Source organism: Mirounga angustirostris, unplaced genomic scaffold, assembly GCF_029215605.1.
Source record: "Mirounga angustirostris isolate CCGP_5_RB_7025 unplaced genomic scaffold, mMirAng1.0.hap1 SCAF_3, whole genome shotgun sequence".
Taxonomy (NCBI): Eukaryota; Metazoa; Chordata; class Mammalia; order Carnivora; family Phocidae; genus Mirounga; species Mirounga angustirostris.
Genome location: NW_026991711.1, coordinates 94,474,233 through 94,494,171, shown reverse-complemented (window position 1 = coordinate 94,494,171; position 19,939 = coordinate 94,474,233). Strand labels below are relative to the sequence as shown.

At 37.1% G+C, this 19,939-nt stretch overlaps 1 protein-coding gene across 6 annotated transcripts in view; it reads left to right on the top strand.

The window, feature by feature from the left end:
* Positions 1 to 19,939, top strand: part of PTPN4 (protein tyrosine phosphatase non-receptor type 4) — a 233,895-nt gene that overhangs the window by 113,516 nt on the left and 100,440 nt on the right. For all 6 annotated transcript variants that reach the window (XM_045869013.3, XM_064586413.1, XM_045869010.3 and 3 more), the window contains one exon: positions 2,041 to 2,128. In XM_045869013.3, the coding sequence (XP_045724969.1) occupies positions 2,041 to 2,128 (88 nt within the window). The remainder of the gene's footprint in view (positions 1 to 2,040; positions 2,129 to 19,939) is intronic.

Genomic DNA, 19,939 nt, shown 5'->3' with positions numbered 1-19,939 from the left:
TTCAATAGACTGGCCTAATGCCGGTGGGGGGGCTATTTTGGTCCAGCAGTAAAAATGCCATGTGTAATAAAAGTTTTACACATAGCATATCCAAATCAAGCATTTAAAGATAAACCAGATTTTTTTTTAAAAATTGCCAGTAATGGAAAAATCTCCTCTGTAAGGAAAAAGTTTGACAAGGTATTGATTATATGTTTGTATTTGGTTTAAAGAAATGATCCTCACATCTTTAAACAAAGAAAAAATAGAATCATCCAGTTTAACTGAGGAGTAGGGGGTGGGGTGGGGAGGTAGAATATTTATTTAACTTAATTGAATTTTATAGAAAATTGAGGTATATGTACCTTTTTTAGGAATCCCATTTTTATGATCGTGCATTGGCAGGCTCTTGGCTTCCTTTTCTGGTATCATTAGTGAGTGAAAGTTTGATATCTTTGCTTTTGTAACTTGCTGTTTTTGCTCTGCTATCGTCAGATAATATCAGGTAACAAAGGTTTTTAGAAGCACATATAATATAGGAGTAAATCTGTTTTGAAAGCCTTTGCTAGAGTAGTAGTTCTCAAACTTGTGTTCATAAGAATCACATTTCTTAAATATAAACAATTTGGATGTTATCCCTTCTATATCAGATGTATACAGCAGTACTTCTGAAACTATCTGTGATGAAAGACCAGTTATTCCCCAATCTGTCATGGAATGAAACTTCTGAAAGATATAATAAAAGTGAATTACTAGGAAAGTAGAATGGAGAAATAAAGACGTAAAAAATTACAAGTCTTTGTTTCTCTTATTAGATTCAATAGACTTGAAATTACTCTGCCAAAATGCTATGAAATATAAAAGACTTTGACTCTCTCAGTTTCTGTACTTGTTATGAATCAACACCTGACTGTATGTACACCATACTCTAAGAAGCATGCTTTGGAAGTTGTCTCAGAGTTTGCATGTTTCAGAAGCACCTGTGTGATTTAAATGCAGATACAGTATATGGACCAAATTTTGAAAATTTTGAAAAACACTTCTTTTAAAAAGTTGTCAGAGAGTAAATGACTTTGTCAGCCATAAGAACAGCTAGGGACTTTTAAAACCTCATCCATTTTTAAAAATATAGTTGCCACACAGTTACATTAGTTTCAGGTGTATAACGTAGTAATTGGGGAAGTCTGTTCCTTATGCTACACTCACAAATATAGCTGCCATCTGTTACCATACAACGCTATTACAATACCATTGACTATGTACCCTATGCTGTGCCTAATGATTCCTCACTATTAACTCATTCTATAACTGGAAGCCTGTATCTCCTACTCCTTTCACATCATTTTGCCCATCCTCGTTGGCAACCATCAGTTTGTTCTCTGTGTTTATGGATCGTTTTCTGCTTTTTGTTTCTTAATTTTTTTAGATTCCACATATAAGTGAAATCATATGGTGTTTGTCTTTCTTAGTCTTACTGATTTCACTCAGTATAATAACCTCTAGGTCCATCCATTTTGTCACAAATGGCAAGATCTCATTCTTTTTTATGGCTGAAAACCATGTCGTATCCATTCATCTATCAATGGATGCTGACTTGCTTCCTTATCTTGGCTGTTGTAAATAATGCTGCAATAAAGATAGGGGTGCATATATTTTTTTGAAAGAATGTTTTCATTTTCTTTGGGTGAATACCCAGTAGTGGAATTACTAGATCATATGGTATTTTTAATTTTGGGAGGAACCTCCATACTATTTCCCACAGTGGCTACACCAGTTTGCATTCCCACCAGCAGTGCACAAGGGTTCCTTTTTCTCCACATCCCCTGGTGCGTTCTTGTATTTCTAGAAAATAAAATATTCTACAAAATAATGATTTGTGTTCCTGAAAATGTACCCTCCAGGTAAGTTAGATATTACTGTACAGAACTAAGAGGAGTAGTCATGCATGGTGTATTATAAAAGGTTCAACTAGAATGCTGAAATATTTCCAGGTAAATAAGCTTTTTTTCTAATTTGGCCATATTTGTGATTGGTATAATTTTTAACATAATGTCTTTACAGAGGTTTATCTCCTGCAGAAGCAGAATTTAATTACCTGAACACAGCACGTACCTTAGAACTCTATGGAGTTGAATTCCACTATGCAAGGGTAAGTGAAGAGAACTAATTTAATGTTGTTGAGTTAAGCTCCATTTACTCAGTACCAAAGTTTTTATTTAATGCCGTTAGGATTAAGCAACAAATGGAATAACTAGTGAGTGCTGCCAACATAGTTGCACTGAAAATTTCCTATGAATAGAAGTATTTTCACAATCACTTAAGATTTAATACCTGAAGAGAAGAATGGTTGAAGTGGATTTTTTGTGTTATTTTTCCTCAAGCTACTGTTCTATGTTATAAAGATAATTTTTGCAGACCATAAGAGATAATAAAAACTATACAGGAAAAGTAGGGTTTTTGGCATTCCTCATCATTATTATAGAAGATGCTTTCACCTCAGTGACGCTTGTGTTACTTGTTTTCATCATTTAGTGACATCATTATAAATTTTTATTTATAAAGCACAGACTGAAGTATATTATCGTACGTTGATTGTGTTTCTTCTGTGCCACAAATCCCTTTATTGAGATGGAATTTATAGTCATTGGCTTCTTCTACACAACACTCTGTAACAACTTTTTCATTGTGTCAGACGTTGCTGCTTCCAAAAAACCCTTTTCCCCTGCTCTAGGCATATTTGAAGTGGCTATCTTTCATTTGTATGTCTCTACCTGGATTCCTTCTCATGATCTCTTTATCAAAAGGTTATAGTCCTTTAGAATTACCTGGAGTACAGCTTTTCTGCATAACCAGATTTCTACATAACTTCAGCTTTTCTACATAACCAGTGATTATAGGTAACCACTGGTTGAGTTTGTGATAGGTTTTATATTCTCTTGGGACAAATTGCCAAGCCTAATAAGGGTAACAGCCTAAAACGGAGTTAAGTTTTCCTTAGATAGATATTTTGAATTTATTTTAATATACACATTCAAAGTTCTGTTCCATATAGTAGTTTTATTGTTGAGGGCCTCACTTGGCCATGTTCTTCTAGAGAGGAGTGTTAGTTCTTTTATTTCACAAAGCTTATGTCAGTCTCTCCTTTAAAACACCAAATGACTTGCTTTCCTCACATGACTATATCTGGTACTTCTGAGTGCTTGTAACTTGGAAATCTATTTGTCTATTCCATTTAAAATGTGTAGGTAAGGCTCTCTTGAACTTTCTGTTTTCTTTAAAATGTGCCCCATCCCTCTCTATTCCTATTTGGGGGTTGTTATATTTTAACATGATTCTCCAAAATATAACAGAGTGGTCAATATTTGTGCAACTAGATTTTGTTTTTTATCATAATAAAGTTTAAAAAATGGAACTTTACATATGTGAAGTAAACTATGGTTAACAATAAAAAGGCCCCTAAATTCAGTCATTTTAGTCATTAGCAGTTTTGTAGTGTACATTGGTATCTGATCTCAGTGACTGCTATCAATGAAATACAGAGTGTTAAGACTTTCCTTTTTTAATTTAAGTGACATGCTGGGTCTCAGACATAATTAACCATATTGTTATTTATTGATTTGATTAAGGTAGGATTTTTTTTATTGTTTAAATTATTAGATTATAAACTCCTTTCTAAAAAAGCCATAAATGTAGAGTAACACATTAAATTAATTTAAATTTTAAGTGGTCAAAGTTATTTAGAAATGTATTTGTACTGATAAAAAGTGCCAGGGAAGGATGTTTCTGTTGAGTGATACAGAGAACTCAAGAAGAAAACATGCAGGTGTTCAGTGAATGTGAAGGGGAATTTTACAACATGCTGAACAAAAAGGAAAAAAAAAGTGGAGGGGAGAAGATACATAAAGGAGAATACTTAAGTTTTAACTCACTGTCACAAGCAAAAGTGTGTTTGAAATAATATTTTATTTGGAAAAACGAGGTAAGATGTTTTCTCTCTGCCTTCAAAATGTAGATTGAAAAAGAGAGTAGAACAAGTTATTTATAGCAATCTGCAAAATACAAATAGGTTTTAGAGCATTCATTGAGGTGGGTCTGATAGGTCCCTTGCATAGTGTTGGTGCTAAGGATTACTTAGTTGAGCAAAACATCAATTATCTTTGCCCTCATGGAGCTTGCAGGATGGTGGGGGAGAAAGAAATGGAGCATGTCTTGACAATTAAATATGTGAAGTCCTGAAGGGAAAGTGCAGAATGCTATGGGATTATATGACAGAATATCTAATACAGCCTGGGAAAAAAGGGTAGGGAAGGCTTCTGAGAAGAAGTAATTTACTGAAGCCAGAAGAATGAATAAGAATTAGCCAAGAGAGTGGTTTTCACCGTGGACCATCAGCATGAATAAAGACCTGAAATCAAGAGAAAACATGGCATACTTGAGAAAATACGAACATTTTGTATGCCTAGGAGATTATATGAATAAGGGAAAAGGGAAATGTAAGAAAAAAAGAATGAAAACTTCAGAATAAAAAGGAGAGAAAGATTTGGAGTGAGAGAGCAGGGGGATATTTTGTTTTTTAAAATAACATAGTGGGGGCGCCTGGGTGGCTCAGTAGGTTTAGCGACCACCTTCTGCTCAGGTCATGATCCTGAAGTGTCAGGATCTAGTCCTGCATCGGGCTCCCTGCTCAGCAGGGATTCTGCTTCTCTGTCTGAACCTCCCCCCTCTTATGTGCTCGTTCTCTCTCTCATTCTCTCTCTCTCAAATAAATAAAATCTTTTAAAAAAATAACATAGTTTTTTTTTTTGGTGTGTGTGTGTGTTCAGTTGTGTAATTTTTAGCACATGTATAGATTCATGTAACCACCACCACAGTCAGAATAAGGACAGTTCATTACCCCATAAAATCTTGCGTGCTACTCCTTTGTAATCTAACCTTCTGCTTCCCCCCGCCCACCACCACCAATCCCTGGCAATCACTGGTCTGTTCTTTGACTCTATAGTTTTGTCCTTTCCAAAATGTCTCATAAATGGAATCCTATGTTATGTAACCTTCTGAGACTGGCTTTTTACAATAATACATTTGAAATTTATCCAAGTTATTGTGTGCTTCAATAGTTCATTCCTTTTTTTGTTTATTCATTCACCCATTGAAGAACATCTGGATTGTTTCTGGTCATTTTGTTTTGACTACGGCAAAAAATTCACTTACACGTTTTTGTGTGGATTTAAGTTCTCATATCTGTAGGGTAAAACCCCAGAGTGGGATTGCTGGGTCACATGGTAAGTGTATATTTAGCTTTATATGAAACTGCCAAATTGTTTTCCAGAGTGTCTGAACCACTTTGTATCCCTACTGGCAATATTTGCAAGTTCCAGTCATTCACATCCTTTTTGGCATGTGGTGCTGTCCATTTTGTTTTGTTTCTTTTTAAGCTTTTCTAATAGGTGTGTTTTATCTCATCACGGATTTACATTTACTTTGCATTTCTCTAATGACTAATGATGTTGAGCATCGTATTTTCTCTGATGACTGTCTATTCAAATGTTTTGCGCATTATAATTGCATTCTTTTTTTGCTCTTTTTTTTTAAGAACTCTTTATATATTCTAGATACACTTTTTTTTTTTTAAGATTTTATTATTTATTTGAGAGAGAGAGAGCAGAAGCAGGGAGGAGAAGGAGAAGCAGGCTCACACAGGGCTCGATCCCAGGACCCTGGGATCATGACTTGAGCTGAAGGCAGACGACTTAACCAACTGAGCCACCCAGGTGCCCCTAGATACACTTTTTTGATAGATATGTGATTTGCAAATATTTTTTTCCCACTCTTTGGTTTGCCCTTTTATTCTCTTAACACTGTCTTTCACAGAGCAAAAGAGAAAGTGATAGATTCCAATATTCCTTATTCAATCACTGATAGAACGGACAGTCTACCCAAGTTTTAGGCTTCATTGTGAATATCTTTTTTCCATAGGTATTTGTAATAATGATGAAGATAATTCTACTGAAAAATAGAATAGCCCGTCAAAGTTTCAAGAAGAGGAAAGCCTCTTCTAATGATGCTATTTTGATTATTCATTCAGTGAATATTTATTGAGCACCTTCTATGTTGCAAGTCCTGTTTATAGACACCATGGATACAGCAGTGAATGAGGCAGATAAAACCAAACTCTCATGAAGCTTGCATTCTGTTGGGCAAGACAGGTTATAAACAAATAATTGAGTACATCAGAATACATAGCAGGCATTCCATGGAAGTAAAGTTCAGTAACAGGCAAAATACCAATCTCTACTGATAGAAGTGAGAATAGCAGTTACCCCTGGAAGGGTTTTATTAGCTGGGAGGCTCATGAAGCACCTCTCTTGGATTTTGAAAATATGTATATTGGTTTGTAGTGGTTACAAAGATGTGTATATACGTATGTATATTATACATGTAAAATTTTGGGTTGCACATTTAAGATTTGTACATTTTACTATATATACATTATACTCAATTTTCTTTAGTTAACTGAGTAAGTAATAGATAGTAATAGATGCTATGTAGAAAAATTACCTGAGAAAGGGGATTGAGGCAACCAGAAGTAGGGTATCAGGGAAGCCCTCACTGAGAAGATAAACAGAAGGCATTCTGCATATACCTACTTTCAACATCAATGAAAGGCCATGAAATAAGTTGCTTAAGGAATAGCAGAGATCAGTATGGCTGTGCAGTGTAAGCTAGAATAGGAGAGTATTGGGCGCCTGGGTGGCTCAGTTGGTTGAGCGACTGCCTTCGGCTCAGGTCATGATCCTGGAGTCCCGGGATCGAGTCCCGCATCGGGCTCCCTGCTCGGCGGGGAGTCTGCTTCTCCCTCTGACCCTCCCCCCTCTCATGTGCTGTCTCTCATTCTCTCTGTCTCAAATAAATAAATAAAATCTTTAAAAAAAAAAAAAAAAAAAAAAAAAAAAAAGAATAGGAGAGTATTGATGAGGTTAAGGTGGAGTAGGATTTTATAAGACATTTAAAGACTTTGGCTTTTAATTCTAAGCAAGGCCATTAGACAGTTTGAACAGGTAAAAGACATGGTGGGATTTTGAAAAGATAACAGTGGCAGCTCTTTTGAGAGAAGAGCCCAGCTAGCACACTGTTACCGTGATCAATGTGAGAAATAATGGTGGTTGTGAGAAGTAATCAGATTTTGTATATATATAGAAAATGGAAGGGACAGCATTTACTGATGTATTGGCTATAGGATGTGAGAGAAAAAGGATTCAGGAATGATTCCAAAGTTTTTGGCCTGAGCACCTAGAAAAATGGAGTTGGGACTGACCAGAGAAAAGGAGGTGTGGGAGGGTGGGTCAGGAATTAGTCTTATGACAAGTTAAATTTAGAAGACTTTTACAGATCCACAGGAAGGAGGGTGGGCAATTCAGTGTACAGTACTGGAATTCAGAAGGGAGGTCCGGACTGAAGATAGGCATCTGGGAATTGTCTGCTTACAGCTAATATTTAAAGCCATGAAATGAGAGCACTGAGGGGAAATCTAGAGGATACTGAAGAGAAACGTCCTCAGAGCTGGAATATTTCAGAGATCAGAGGTTAGAGAGATGAGGAAGAACTAGGAGAGGAGACCAGGAGGAAGCAGCCCTTTAGACAAAAAGAAAGCCTTTCATTCTTTCAGACACATGTGTTTCTTTGAAGCCAAGTGAGTCAGGAGTGATCAGCTATGTCAGTTAAGAACTGGATTAGAAACGTGGACATCGTCAGTGACCTTGTAAGAACAGTTTTGTGGTATAATGATGGCGAGAGGCTGATTACAGAGTATTCAAGAAAGACTGTAAAGATAGTAATTTCAAGAGATTTTGCTGTACTGGACACAGGTAATAATAGTCAATACCTAAATAGCATTTACTAAGGGCCCAACGCCTTCTTAGGTAGGACTTTATGTCAATTTTTTTTTTTTTTTAAGATTTTATTTATTTGACAGAGACACAGTGAGAGAGGGAGTACAAGCAGGGGGAGTGGGAGAGGGAGAAGCGGGCTTCCTGCAGAGCAGGGATCCCGATGCGGGGCTCGATCCAGGACCCTGGGATCATGACCTGAGCTGAAGGCAGACGCTTAACGACTGAGCCACTCAGGCGCCCCGGACTTTATGTCTATTAATCTCCTTTAATCCTTACAACATCCCAGTGAGGTAAGAGTATTATCATCTCCACTTTACAGATGAGGAAAGAGAGACACAGAGATGTTAAGTAATTTAGCTATATGATAGCTATTTCTGTATTGTAGAACCAGTTTATAGCTTCTTCTTAAACCTTGTTTTTAATTTGCATGTATTTGAAAACTTTTTGGCAGATTGGTTAGAATAATCAAACAATTTAAAAATATAATCCCTTGAGAGGTGCCTGGGTGGCTTTGTCAGTTGAGCATCAGACTCCTGATTTCAGCTCAGGTCATGATCTCAGGGTCCTGCGATCAAGCCCTGTGTCAGGCTCTGTGCTCAGCGGGGAGTCTGCATGGGATTCTCTCTATCTCCCTCTGCCCCTTGCACGCATGTTCTCTCTCTCTCTCTCTCTCTCTCAAATAAATAAAATCTGTAAATATATATTCCCTTGAAACGGAGAAAAGAATCTCTTCTGTCAGAGTGGAGCTGTATATATGACTTCATTGGTATCACTCTATAGCATTCAGATCACCCAGTGACTTTCTTTTTTACTTTTTTTTTTAAAAGATTTTATTTTATTTGAGAGCGAGGGAGAGCACAAAGGGGGGTGAGGGGCAGAGGGAGAGGGAGAAGCAGGCTGCCCGCCAAGCAGGGAGCCCGACGTGGGACTCTATCCCAGGACTCTGGGATCATGACCCACGCCGAAGGCAGCCACCCAACCAATTGAGCCACCCAGGTGCCCCCACCCAATGACTTTACATAATTCTGCTGTGTGCTTTCACTCATCACAACCTGTCTAGACATAACTTTTGTGTGTGTGTGTGTTTTGTTTTAGGCATCTTTATGAAACGACTTGTATTCATTTTCACTGAATAATTTGAATTTACATACCCTGTTAAGCCTACGTAAGGCACACAGAAACATTTTTTTGAATTAGTGAATGTTATGCCTAAGTACATAAACATTTTAAATTAATCATATATGGGGGGAAAACATAAAACTAAAAGGTTAAATAGAAAATAATTTCAACATGGATTACAGAAAAATTTAATATCATTTTTATTTTATTCATAATATTTTTATTTTATATTCATGCTTCATATTTATTCCAAGCGTTCTTTTAGACATGTAATTAGAAATATAGGAAAAAGAGATAGGCATTTAACAGGAGAAATACAAATGATTGATATTGTGAAAAATTGCTTGTTTTCCCTAATCATCTAAAATATAACCATGAAGGGGCACCTACCTGGCTGGCTCAGTTAGTAGAACATGCAGCTTCTGATCTCAGGGTCATGAGTTCAAGACCCATGTTGGTGTAGAGATTACTAAAAAAATAAATAAACTTAAAACAGAAATCTAAAAAATAAAATATAACCGTGAAAGTAACAATGAGATACCAATTTCATCAGATTTGCAAAAATTCAAAGAATTAAAAATATCCATTATTGGTCAGAGTATGCAAAGTGGACATTCTGAAACATTGTTGAAGTATAACTTGTAACTTAAACCCTTTTGGAATGCAAATATTAATGTGAATATAATCTTTGATCATTTCTGAGATTCCATCCTTTGGAATATTTATATAGGTATTTTAATTAATGTGTTCAAGGATTTTTTTACAATATTGTTTGTAATACTAAAAAATTAGAAACACTCTGAATGAACAGAAATGGTCAAGAAATTATGACAAATCCATATTTTGGAATAATGCAGCAATTAAAATTGATGAGTTAGAGATATATATTGATATGAAAAGATGTCTACAAAATGCTAATTGCAGAGTAATATATCCTAGTTTTTGTTGATTAAAGAAATTGTGTAGTTATGTAAAATGTGTATTTATATTTTTTTATAAACAAAGATCTAGAAGAGTATACATCTCAAAGTATTAATAGTGGCTATCTCTGGGAAATGAGGCAGAGAAGGTAAGGGAGGGTTATTGACTTCTTACTTGGTATTTCTATATTGTTTTGAAATCTTTTAATAATTACAAATAAGGGAATTATTTTAATAGCTACCCCACACCACTTAAAATTAATGTTGCTCCCATCCACAATACATAAAATTTTAGTGGGGCTGAGTTACTTTACTTTTAACATGTGACAATAGACAGGCTGGAATATTAAGTAGTCATAGCTGTTTATGTTTAGAACAGTAGTCTCCAAAGGAAAGGAGGGAAGGCCACTATAGGGGAACATGAAATGAACAGTTGAGGATGAGTGGAAAATATTAGAACATCTATTCATATCCTAAATCTCATCCTTTTACGTTGATTTTTTTAACCTATTACAAAATAAAACAGAGATACAAGTATGTAGTATATTTTAGTGGACATCTGCAGTTACCTCCAGGTCAAGCAGTAGATTTTAATTTTTTTTTAAATTTTTTTTATTTACTTGAGAGCAAGAATGAGAGAGAGAGCATGATCAGGGGAGAGGAGCAGAGGGAGAAGGAGACTCCCCGCTGGGCAGTGATCCCATGTGGGACTTGATCTCAGGACCCTGGAATCATGACTTAAGCTGAAGGCAGACACTTAACTGACTGAGCCACCCAGGTGCCCTAAGCAGTAGATTTTATTTTATTTTTTAAAAGTGTTGGTGTTTTTTTTTTTAAGATTTTATTTATTTATTTATCTGACAGACACACAGCGAGAAGCAGGCTTCCTGCTGAGCAGGGAGGCTGATGTGGGGCTCGATCCCAGGACCCAGGATCATGACCTGAGCTGAAGGCAGACGCTTAACGACAGCCACCCAGGTGCCCCTAAGCAGTAGATTTTAGCCAGCCATTCCAGAAACACTCTTTGTGCCCTGTCCTAGTAACAGCCTCTTCCTACCTTGAGTTTTTTTTATGATTTTATCACCCAAGTGTGCGTTCCTAGATCCTACAACTAGGTTTTGCTTTTTGTTTTTTTGTTTTTTTAACTAGGTAGCTTTAAATCTGTTAATCCCTCCTTTCTTAAAATTTTCTTGTGAAAGAACTTGACCGTTTCACCTTTAATTTCTCATGGTCTAGACTTTACTGATCACATATTCATGGTGTAATTCAACATGTTCTGCTACTCTGTGTATTTCTTGTAGATTGGCAGCTTGATCAAGGGGCATGGTCAGAGTTAGATTGATCCCTTTTTTGTGTTATTTCATCAGGAGGCACATAATGTCCGGTTTTCACTTTTTTTTTTTTTTTTAATGTTAGCAGCCATTGATGTTCAATGCCTAGATCTGTAAATTCACTAGAGGCTGCAAAATAGAAATATCTTAATTCTATTTTTGTTTTTATTCATTGGGATAATTTTATAGGGAGTCCTCTCCCTTCTTTTACTCATGATTACCCAGTAGCCCAGTTCATAGAAGAAAAGCAAGGAAAGTGTTACTTGATTCTTGTCTCTTATTTTATCAAGCTTTCAGGGTAATGAATTGGTTCCCTTCCATCCTCAGAGATACACAGTTTTTAAATAATATCATTATTAATTCATGGATTAAATATTTTTGACAGGTTTCAATATATTACCATTTTTTTTCCTTATTGAAGCTCAGATTGTCCCTTGTGGCCACTTGTCTCTTCTTTTGATCCGTCAGTCTTTTTGACATGACCTTTGTAGTCAGCTTCCATGCTGTCTAGTATTTTAAGATGTTTCAGGCTCATCTTAACTATTTACTGCCATAGACCAGGAATTAGCTATTTCTTCAAGAAGTCCTTGTTTCTTATTTATTTATTTATTTATTTATTTATTTTTAAAGATTTTATTTATTTATTCATGAGAGACAGAGAGAGAGACAGAGGTAGAGGGAGAAGCAGGCTCCCCGTGGAGCAGGGAGCCCGATGCGGGACTCGATCCCAGGACCCTGGGATCATGACCTGAGCTGAAGGCAGATGCCTATCCGACTCAGCCACCCAGGCGTCCTGAGAAGTCCTTGTTTCTTTTAATGCAATATGATATTTCAAAATCTCAGTCTGACTGTTAACAATGTTCATTCCTACTGGTTTGTCATTATTTCTATGCTGTTTAAGTGTACCGAGTTGGAATCTTTGTTTCTACATATCTATATTGAGATACATAGGATATTTTAATTCTTAGAGGACTCAAGGGATTCCAGAATTAGAATATTCCACAATTAATTATGTTTTTATCACACATTACACTTAAAACTGTAATTGTAATATCACCATATCAGTTATTACTGAAATGGTTAAAAATTTTCCCCATTTTTTTTATGGTTGCTTTAAATTTACATTGTCAAATCATATAGCCACTGCATATTCTAATCTCTCCCTTTTAATCATTATTTAACCTCTGTTCCATAGGTAACTATATATTTAAAGCTCATTACAAGTATTTATAATCAGATTATATGAAACATTCTCTAGTATTGTGACTAAGTAAATATAAGGATATTACCATCAGTAATCAACTGAGAAACACTTATTTGAGAACCAGGCTCTGTGAAGAATGTGAAATTGTATAATGGTTAATAGGTGCTCAGAGTATGACCACAGACTGGCGATGATCCATGGACTACTTATTACTGGTCCATGATGAGATAAGTACAGAAATTGAGAGTTAGCATTGAGAAAACTTTATAGCATTCTGACACCAACCGTATGATCACTATAGTTTGTAGAAGCATTAATACCTGACACTGGAAATTTAAACAAAACAAACAAACCTAACTGGTCCTTCACCACAGGTAGTTTACCATAGGTGGTCCCTATGTATACTATCCTAGCCGTTGTCACATAGCTGACAGTAATTATGCATTTCAGATGAGTGGTTTAAGAGACAGATAAATATCCAGGTGAGAAACTTGTAGATATGGGCTAGTGAAATTTTCACAGAGAAGAAGGACTGCATCTAGACTTTGGTTTGGTGTGATTAGTCAGAGAGACATGAAGACGTCATGAGAACTGTATTAACAAAACATGTAATTATGGGTACACAAAACATCATGGAACTGGCCTGATAGGAAAAGACCGTTTTAGGGGCGCCTGGGTGGCTCAGTTGGTTAAGCGACTGCCTTCGGCTCAGGTCATGATCCTGGAGTCCCGGGTCGGGCTCCCTGCTCAGCAGGGAGTCTGCTTCTCCCTCTGACCCTCCCCCCTCTCATGTGCTCTCTCTCTCTCTCTCATTCTCTCTCTCAAATAAATAAAATCTTAAAAAAAAAAAAAAACCGTTTTAAACTAGTTAGAAGGGGGAGATAAAATGGGATGAGATGGTTGTGTAAAGACCTTCAGTGCCAAGCTAAACAGCTCAGACATCTTCCTACTGATGATAGAGCTCCATTATTATTATTATTATTTTTTTTTTTTTTTAAAGATTTTTATTTATTTATTCATGAGAGACAGAGAGAGAGAGGCAGAGGGAGAAGCAGGCTCCCAAGGAGCAGGAAGCCCGATGCGGGACTCGATCCCAGGACCCTGAGATCATGACCTGAGCCGAAGGCAGACGCTTTAACCATCTGAGCCAACCAGGCGCCCTCCATTATTTTTTTTTAAAGATTTTATTTATTTGTCAGAGCGCAGGCAGGAGAAGCAGGCTTCCCGCCCAGCAAGGAACCTGATGACGGACTCGAACCCAGGACCCTGGGGTCATGACCTGAGCCTAAGGCAGACAAATGCTCAACCGACTGAGCCACCCAGGTGTCCCAAGATCCATTCATTTAACATATGAGTACAGTTGACCCTTGCACAACGCAGGGTTTAGGGGCATCAGCCCCTTACTCCTCCCACCAGTACAACCAGAAATCTTCATATAACTTCTGATTCCCCAAAAACTTAATTACTAATAGCCAACTGTTGACCCAAAGCCTTACTGATAACATAGTCGATTAACACATATTTTGTATGTTAAATATATGTATTATATACTATATTCTTACAATAAAGTAAACTAGAGAAAAGAAAATGTTACTTAAAAAATAATGAGGAAGAAAAAATACATTTACAGTACTGTATTGATACATCTGTTTACAAGATGGTCTGTTAGTACCTATATCAGTATTATCTTATAGATACAAAACACTGTAGACATTAAATGTATTACTGACAGTAGACATCAAAAATGAAAAGTTAATGTGAAAAAGAAATTCATATTTATTTACATGTATAATGATTCATACATTGATAATTAAGAAGTAGCAGTATGAATGCTTTATGGTAGCGTAGCTTATATATATATATTTTTTTATAGCTTGTAATCGCTCTTTCTTTCTTTTTTTTATTCTTATGTTAATCCCCATACATTACATCATTAGTTTTTGATGTAGTGTTCCATGATTCATTGTCTGCGTATAACACCCAGTGCTCCATGCAGAATGTGCCCTCCTCAATACCCACCACCAGGCTAACCCATCCTCCCACCCTCCTCCCCTCTAGAACCCTCAGTTTGTTTTTCGTAGCTTATATTCTAATGAATGAATCCTTATAAAATGTTTATGGCATACAGTATTACAGTTGTAGCCCTAATACAATATGGGAAACATTGTTAATTAAAAAAATATTTCCGTACCTGTGATGACAGGCTGATATGTAGTCTCTCCAGTTATGAGAGAAAGAGACATGCTGCATGATAATGTAATTCTTTGAAAGCAAAGTTAATAAAACATTAAGAAAACTAAGGCGCCTGGGTTGCTCAGTTGGTTAAGTGACCGGCTCTTGAATTTTGGCCCAGGTCATGATCTCAGGGTCCTGGGATCAAGCTCCTCATTTGGCTCTGTGTTCAGCAGGGAGTCTGCCTGAGATTCTCTCCCTCTCCTCCTCTGCCCCTCCCCCCATGCATACGCTCACGTACTCTCTCTCCCCCTTTCTTTTTCAAATAAATAAATCTTTAAAAAAAATTAAGAAACTTAACACCTTACTAACTTTATATTAGATACTACTGAGTTTATTCCTACATAAGGATAGGCTGTCCACTTCCATACAAGTCTTGCACATGATGTTCTACAGGCAGATACTTAGACATTGTTGATGATGATGACACAGAAATTTCTCATATAGTTCTCTCCATACAGTTAGATTTCTGCACAAAGATACCCACACACAGATACAACAGATAAGTTCACTAACTGAATGGCATGATGATTATTTACTGTTCATTAAGTGGAAGTGAACTGTCATAAGATCTTCATCCTTGCCATCTTCACACTGAGGAGGCAGATGAGGGCTTGGTCTTACTGTCTCAGAGATAGCAGAGGTGTAAGAAGTGGAGGAGGTGGAAGGAGAGGCCAGTGTAACTTGGTGTAACTTTATGGAAATGCATTGTAATTTCTGCCTGACTCTCTTGCTTTTTACTTTTCTAAAAAAGTTTCTATGATGGTACCAATTCTTCTTCCACAGTCTGCTTTCATTTTAGTGCTCATATCATAGAAGGGCCCATGTTGTAAAAGAAGTCAAAAGCAGTCTTAAATAATCAGAACTCTTCTACCAGATTGTCAAATGTCAGTTCATTTGCTACACTGCTTCTTCTTCGTCGTCATCTGGCACTGGTTTGGAAGCACTCAACCTCTATCAAGTCATCTTCTGTTAATCTTCTCATGTGGTGTCTGTTAGCTCTTGAATTTCTTGATAGGTCCATATCATGAAACCTTTCACCCTCCGTCTTTTTGCCATATCTGCAATCTCTTTCATGATTTTCTTGACTGGCTGTGTTGTAAATTCTGTAAAGTCATGCATGGATGGCATCTGGACACAGTTTTTTCTAGCAGGAATTTTTTTGTTTCGGGCTCGATGGCTTTCACAGCCTTTTTTATGACAATGGTATCCTAGTGTGAGCTTTCCAGACTTTTATGATGTTCTATCAGGGTTCTTTCCTGTAGCCTGGACAATCCTTTCCATAGAGACAATATGTAATGAGCCTTACAAGTCCTTATGATCCCCTGATCTAGAGGCTGAATTAGAGATGTTGTGTTTGGGGGCAAGTAGAATACTTTGACATCTTTGGTGTTGAACTCATGGGGTTCTGGATGGCCAGGTGTATTGTCCAATATAAAAAGAACTTCAAAAGGCAGTCCCTTACAGGCAGATTACTTTCTTACTTTCCCTAAAGTAAGAAAAGCACTGATGGAAACAATCTAGAAAAAGGGTTCTCATTGTCCAGGCCTTCTTTTTTTTAAAGATTTATTTATTTATTTGACAGAGAGAGAGAAACAGCATGAGAGGGGATAGGGTCAGAGGGAGAAGCAGGCTCCCTGCTGAGCCGGGAGCCCGATGTGGGACTCGATCCCAGGACTCCGGGATCATGACCTGGGCCGAAGGCAGTCGCTTAACCAACTGAGCCACCCAGGCGCCCCATGTCCAGGCCTTCTTGTACAACCAAAAGACTGGCAGATGGTATTCATATTTTCCCTTCAAAGATGGAAGGTTCGCAGCTTTATAGATATAGGCAGTCCTGATCATGAACCCAGATGCATTTGCACAAAACAGAGTTAGCCTGTCTTCTGCTTTAAATCCACAGGCTTGCTTCTTTGCCTTACTAATAAATGTCCTTTGTGGCATTTCCCCACCCCCCCAGAATATGGCATTTTAATCTATATTAAAAACCTGTTCAGGTAGATATGCTTTTTCCTCAGTGATTTTCTTTCTTTTTTTTTTTTTTTTAAAGATTTTATTTATTTATTTGACAGAGAGACAGTGAGAGAGGGAACACAAGCAGGAGGAGTGGGAGAGGGAGAAGCAGGCTTCCTGTTCAGCAGGGAGCCCGATGTGGGGCTCGATCCCAGGACCCTGGGATCATGACCTGAGCCGAAGGCAGACGCTTAACGATTGAGCCACCCAGACACCCCTCCTCAGTGTTTTTCTTTTTCTTTTTTTTTAAGATTTTTAAAATTTATTTGACAGAGAGAGACACAGCAAGAGAGGGAACATAAGCAGGAGGAGTGGGAGAGGGAGAAGCAGGCCCCCCACCGAGCAGGGAGCCCGATGTGGGGCTCGATCCCAGGACCCTGGGATCACGACCTGAGCCGAAGGCAGACGCTTAATGACTGAGCCACCCAGGCACCCCCCTTAGTGATTTTCTTAATGGCATCTGGGAACATGGTTCCAGCTTCTTGTTCAGCAGAAGCTGCTTTTCCTATTATCTTGTCATTTTTTAAGCCACACTTCTTTCTAAAATTATCAAACCATCCTTTGCTTGCATTAAATTCTTCAGCTTTAGATCCTACACCTTCCCTTTGCTTTAAGTTGTTGTATAATGACTTCACTCTTTCTCAGATCATATCAGAGTCTGTAGGTATAGGCGTACCTTTCTTATAGCACTCTAGTACCCACGTGAAAGCATTTTCAATACGAGATGAAAAGGTAGAGTATTTCACACAAAGTACCAGGTTTTTGTGCATGCAGGTGTAGTTGGAGCAATGCTTCACAAATTTCCTGTTCATTTTTTACAATGGTCCTCTCACTAGATTCATTTATCTTGAAACAGTAGGTAACCACAGCTGCAGACCTCAATCTATGGGACATATCAAGCAGTTCAGCTTTTTCTTGTAATGTCATGATTTTCTTTGCTTCTTGGGAACACTTCCAGCATCACTGAGTAGCACTTTGTATGGGTATGGGTCCCATAATGTTATTGGAGGTTTACAGTATTACACTAAACACATTGAAAAATAAGCAACAACTGTGAGAGATCACTTTTACTGCTATATGCAATTTTTTGGAGAGACTGAACTGCTCACACAGAGATGATTAGTGTCACACCGTGTTTTAAGCAGATACTGGCAACACTTGTACTCACCACAACAGCAACAGGAGGCTATGAAATTATTACAGTAATACAGTATGTACTACAGTAAATGTTATAGTTATGATTTCATACTGTATCTTTACATTTGTTTACATTTCTCTCAACTGTAATGGTGCCATGTGTGGTCTGTAAGTGTGTAGAAGTTTTGGTAAATCTTTTTATAATAGATTCATGTGTATTTTATGGTAATAAATGATAAAGTAGACTTGTATCTACATAAATTTTATGCAGTCAAGACATACCTAACTTTAAAAATTTTTTTTTGATATTTCTAGACTCTGTGGTTTGTCTGCAGGTGTTTTGAAATTGTTGAAAATCTCCAAAAATTTTTCAAATATATTTATTGAAAAAAGTCTGCATATAAGTGGACCCACACAGTTCAAACCTGTGTTCTTCATGGGTTAACTATACAAGGCACTTTTCTACACCTAAAAATACGGCAGTGGAAAAAACAAAGGCCCTGTACTTTGCTACTTAGGTTCTAGTGAAGAAGAGTAAAAAATAAACAGATTAAACAAGGCACTTTATAGCATAATATTAGATACTAGCAAGTGATAAAAAGAAAAGCAAAGATTTTAAAATAAGGTGGTCATCATGCATTTTCCTATACATTGGAATGAATAGCATTTGTGTCTATTTAGGACATAACACTTGTTATTTTGATCTTGCCCACTTCTGGCATCACCTTGGGAACTGCCAGTTCAAATCTAGATATAGCTATAATTTAAGAATTTGAGTTCCTAGATATCCTGAACATGTTTTTCTTTTTCTTTCTTTTTTTCTCTTTCCTTTCCTTTCCTTCCCTTCCCTTCCCTTCCCTTTCCCTTTCCCTTTCCCTTCTTTTGTTCCACCACCCCCAGCATTTTTTAAAAATTTTTATTGTTATGTTAATCAGCATACATTACATCGTTAGTTTTTGATGTAGTGTTCCATGATTCACTGATTGTGTATAACACCCAGTGCTCCATGCAGAACGTGCCCTCCTTAATACCCATCACCAGGCTAACCCATCCCCCCACCCTCCTCCCCTCTAGAACCCTCAGTTTGTTTTTCACAGTCCATCGTCTGTCATGGTTTGTCTACTTTCTTTTTTTGTTTTTTTACATGTTTTTCTACCAACATAGCAGCTTGACTGGTTTATTTATTTGTTGAGTTTTGCATATCTCTTTAATGGTATTGGTTCTTCTCAAGTGCTTGGTGATCCTTGGTTGCATACTTCCTTTTGTATTTGTGATTCCTAGTTCACCTGCTTGTGGATGTTGTCTTTGCTATGGCCTGCCTTAGGTGATGGTGGAAGAGGGAAGGAATATTCTGCCAGGGAAAACATGCCTATAGTTGGCCTGTCTCAGTTTGGAGTTCTTTATCCATTCTGGAGATCACTCTGATTTCTGTCCCCAGTATCCACACTCACTGTTTAAGATAGGCTGCACCTACTTCTGTGTCCCATAGCTCAATCCAGACAGGGCAGGATTATAGGGTTGGTAGGAGCTAATTACCTTAGCTGCTCTCTGCCTGATCATCCTGACACTAATTTGAGGGCTCCCTTTATTTTTTTGATTTGTTGTCTATGAAATTGTACCTGTTGACTATACTTTTCTTTCTGCCGTCAAATAGAACTTTCACTTCTGTGTTTAGCTTAGGCTGTGGTCTTCTATAATTTTTTCTTTCCTTAAATCTGATTTTATCCTCTTTATTATGTCTTTACAAATTCCTCAAAATGTCTGGTCCCATTGATTATATACCTTCAAGTGTTACACGTTGTTTGCATGTATCTTCTCCAATGTTTTATGAGATTGGGACCAGAAGGAGCAATAGGAGCGTATATTAAGCCTTCCATTTTAGCCCAAACTTCTAATTGATGTTCTTTAAAAAATTATTTATGACTCTTATAATGGTGTACAATAATGGTGGTTATTGCTAAATAAATTGTGTGGCCATACAGTATACAGTGATATGTTACTTTGGCCATTTGTTATGTATTACCCTATTGAACAGGTTAATTTAGTAAGATTTTATTTAAGTAGAAATTATTGAAACTACATTTTAAAGGGTTTTTTTCTGAGGGACACAATTATTAA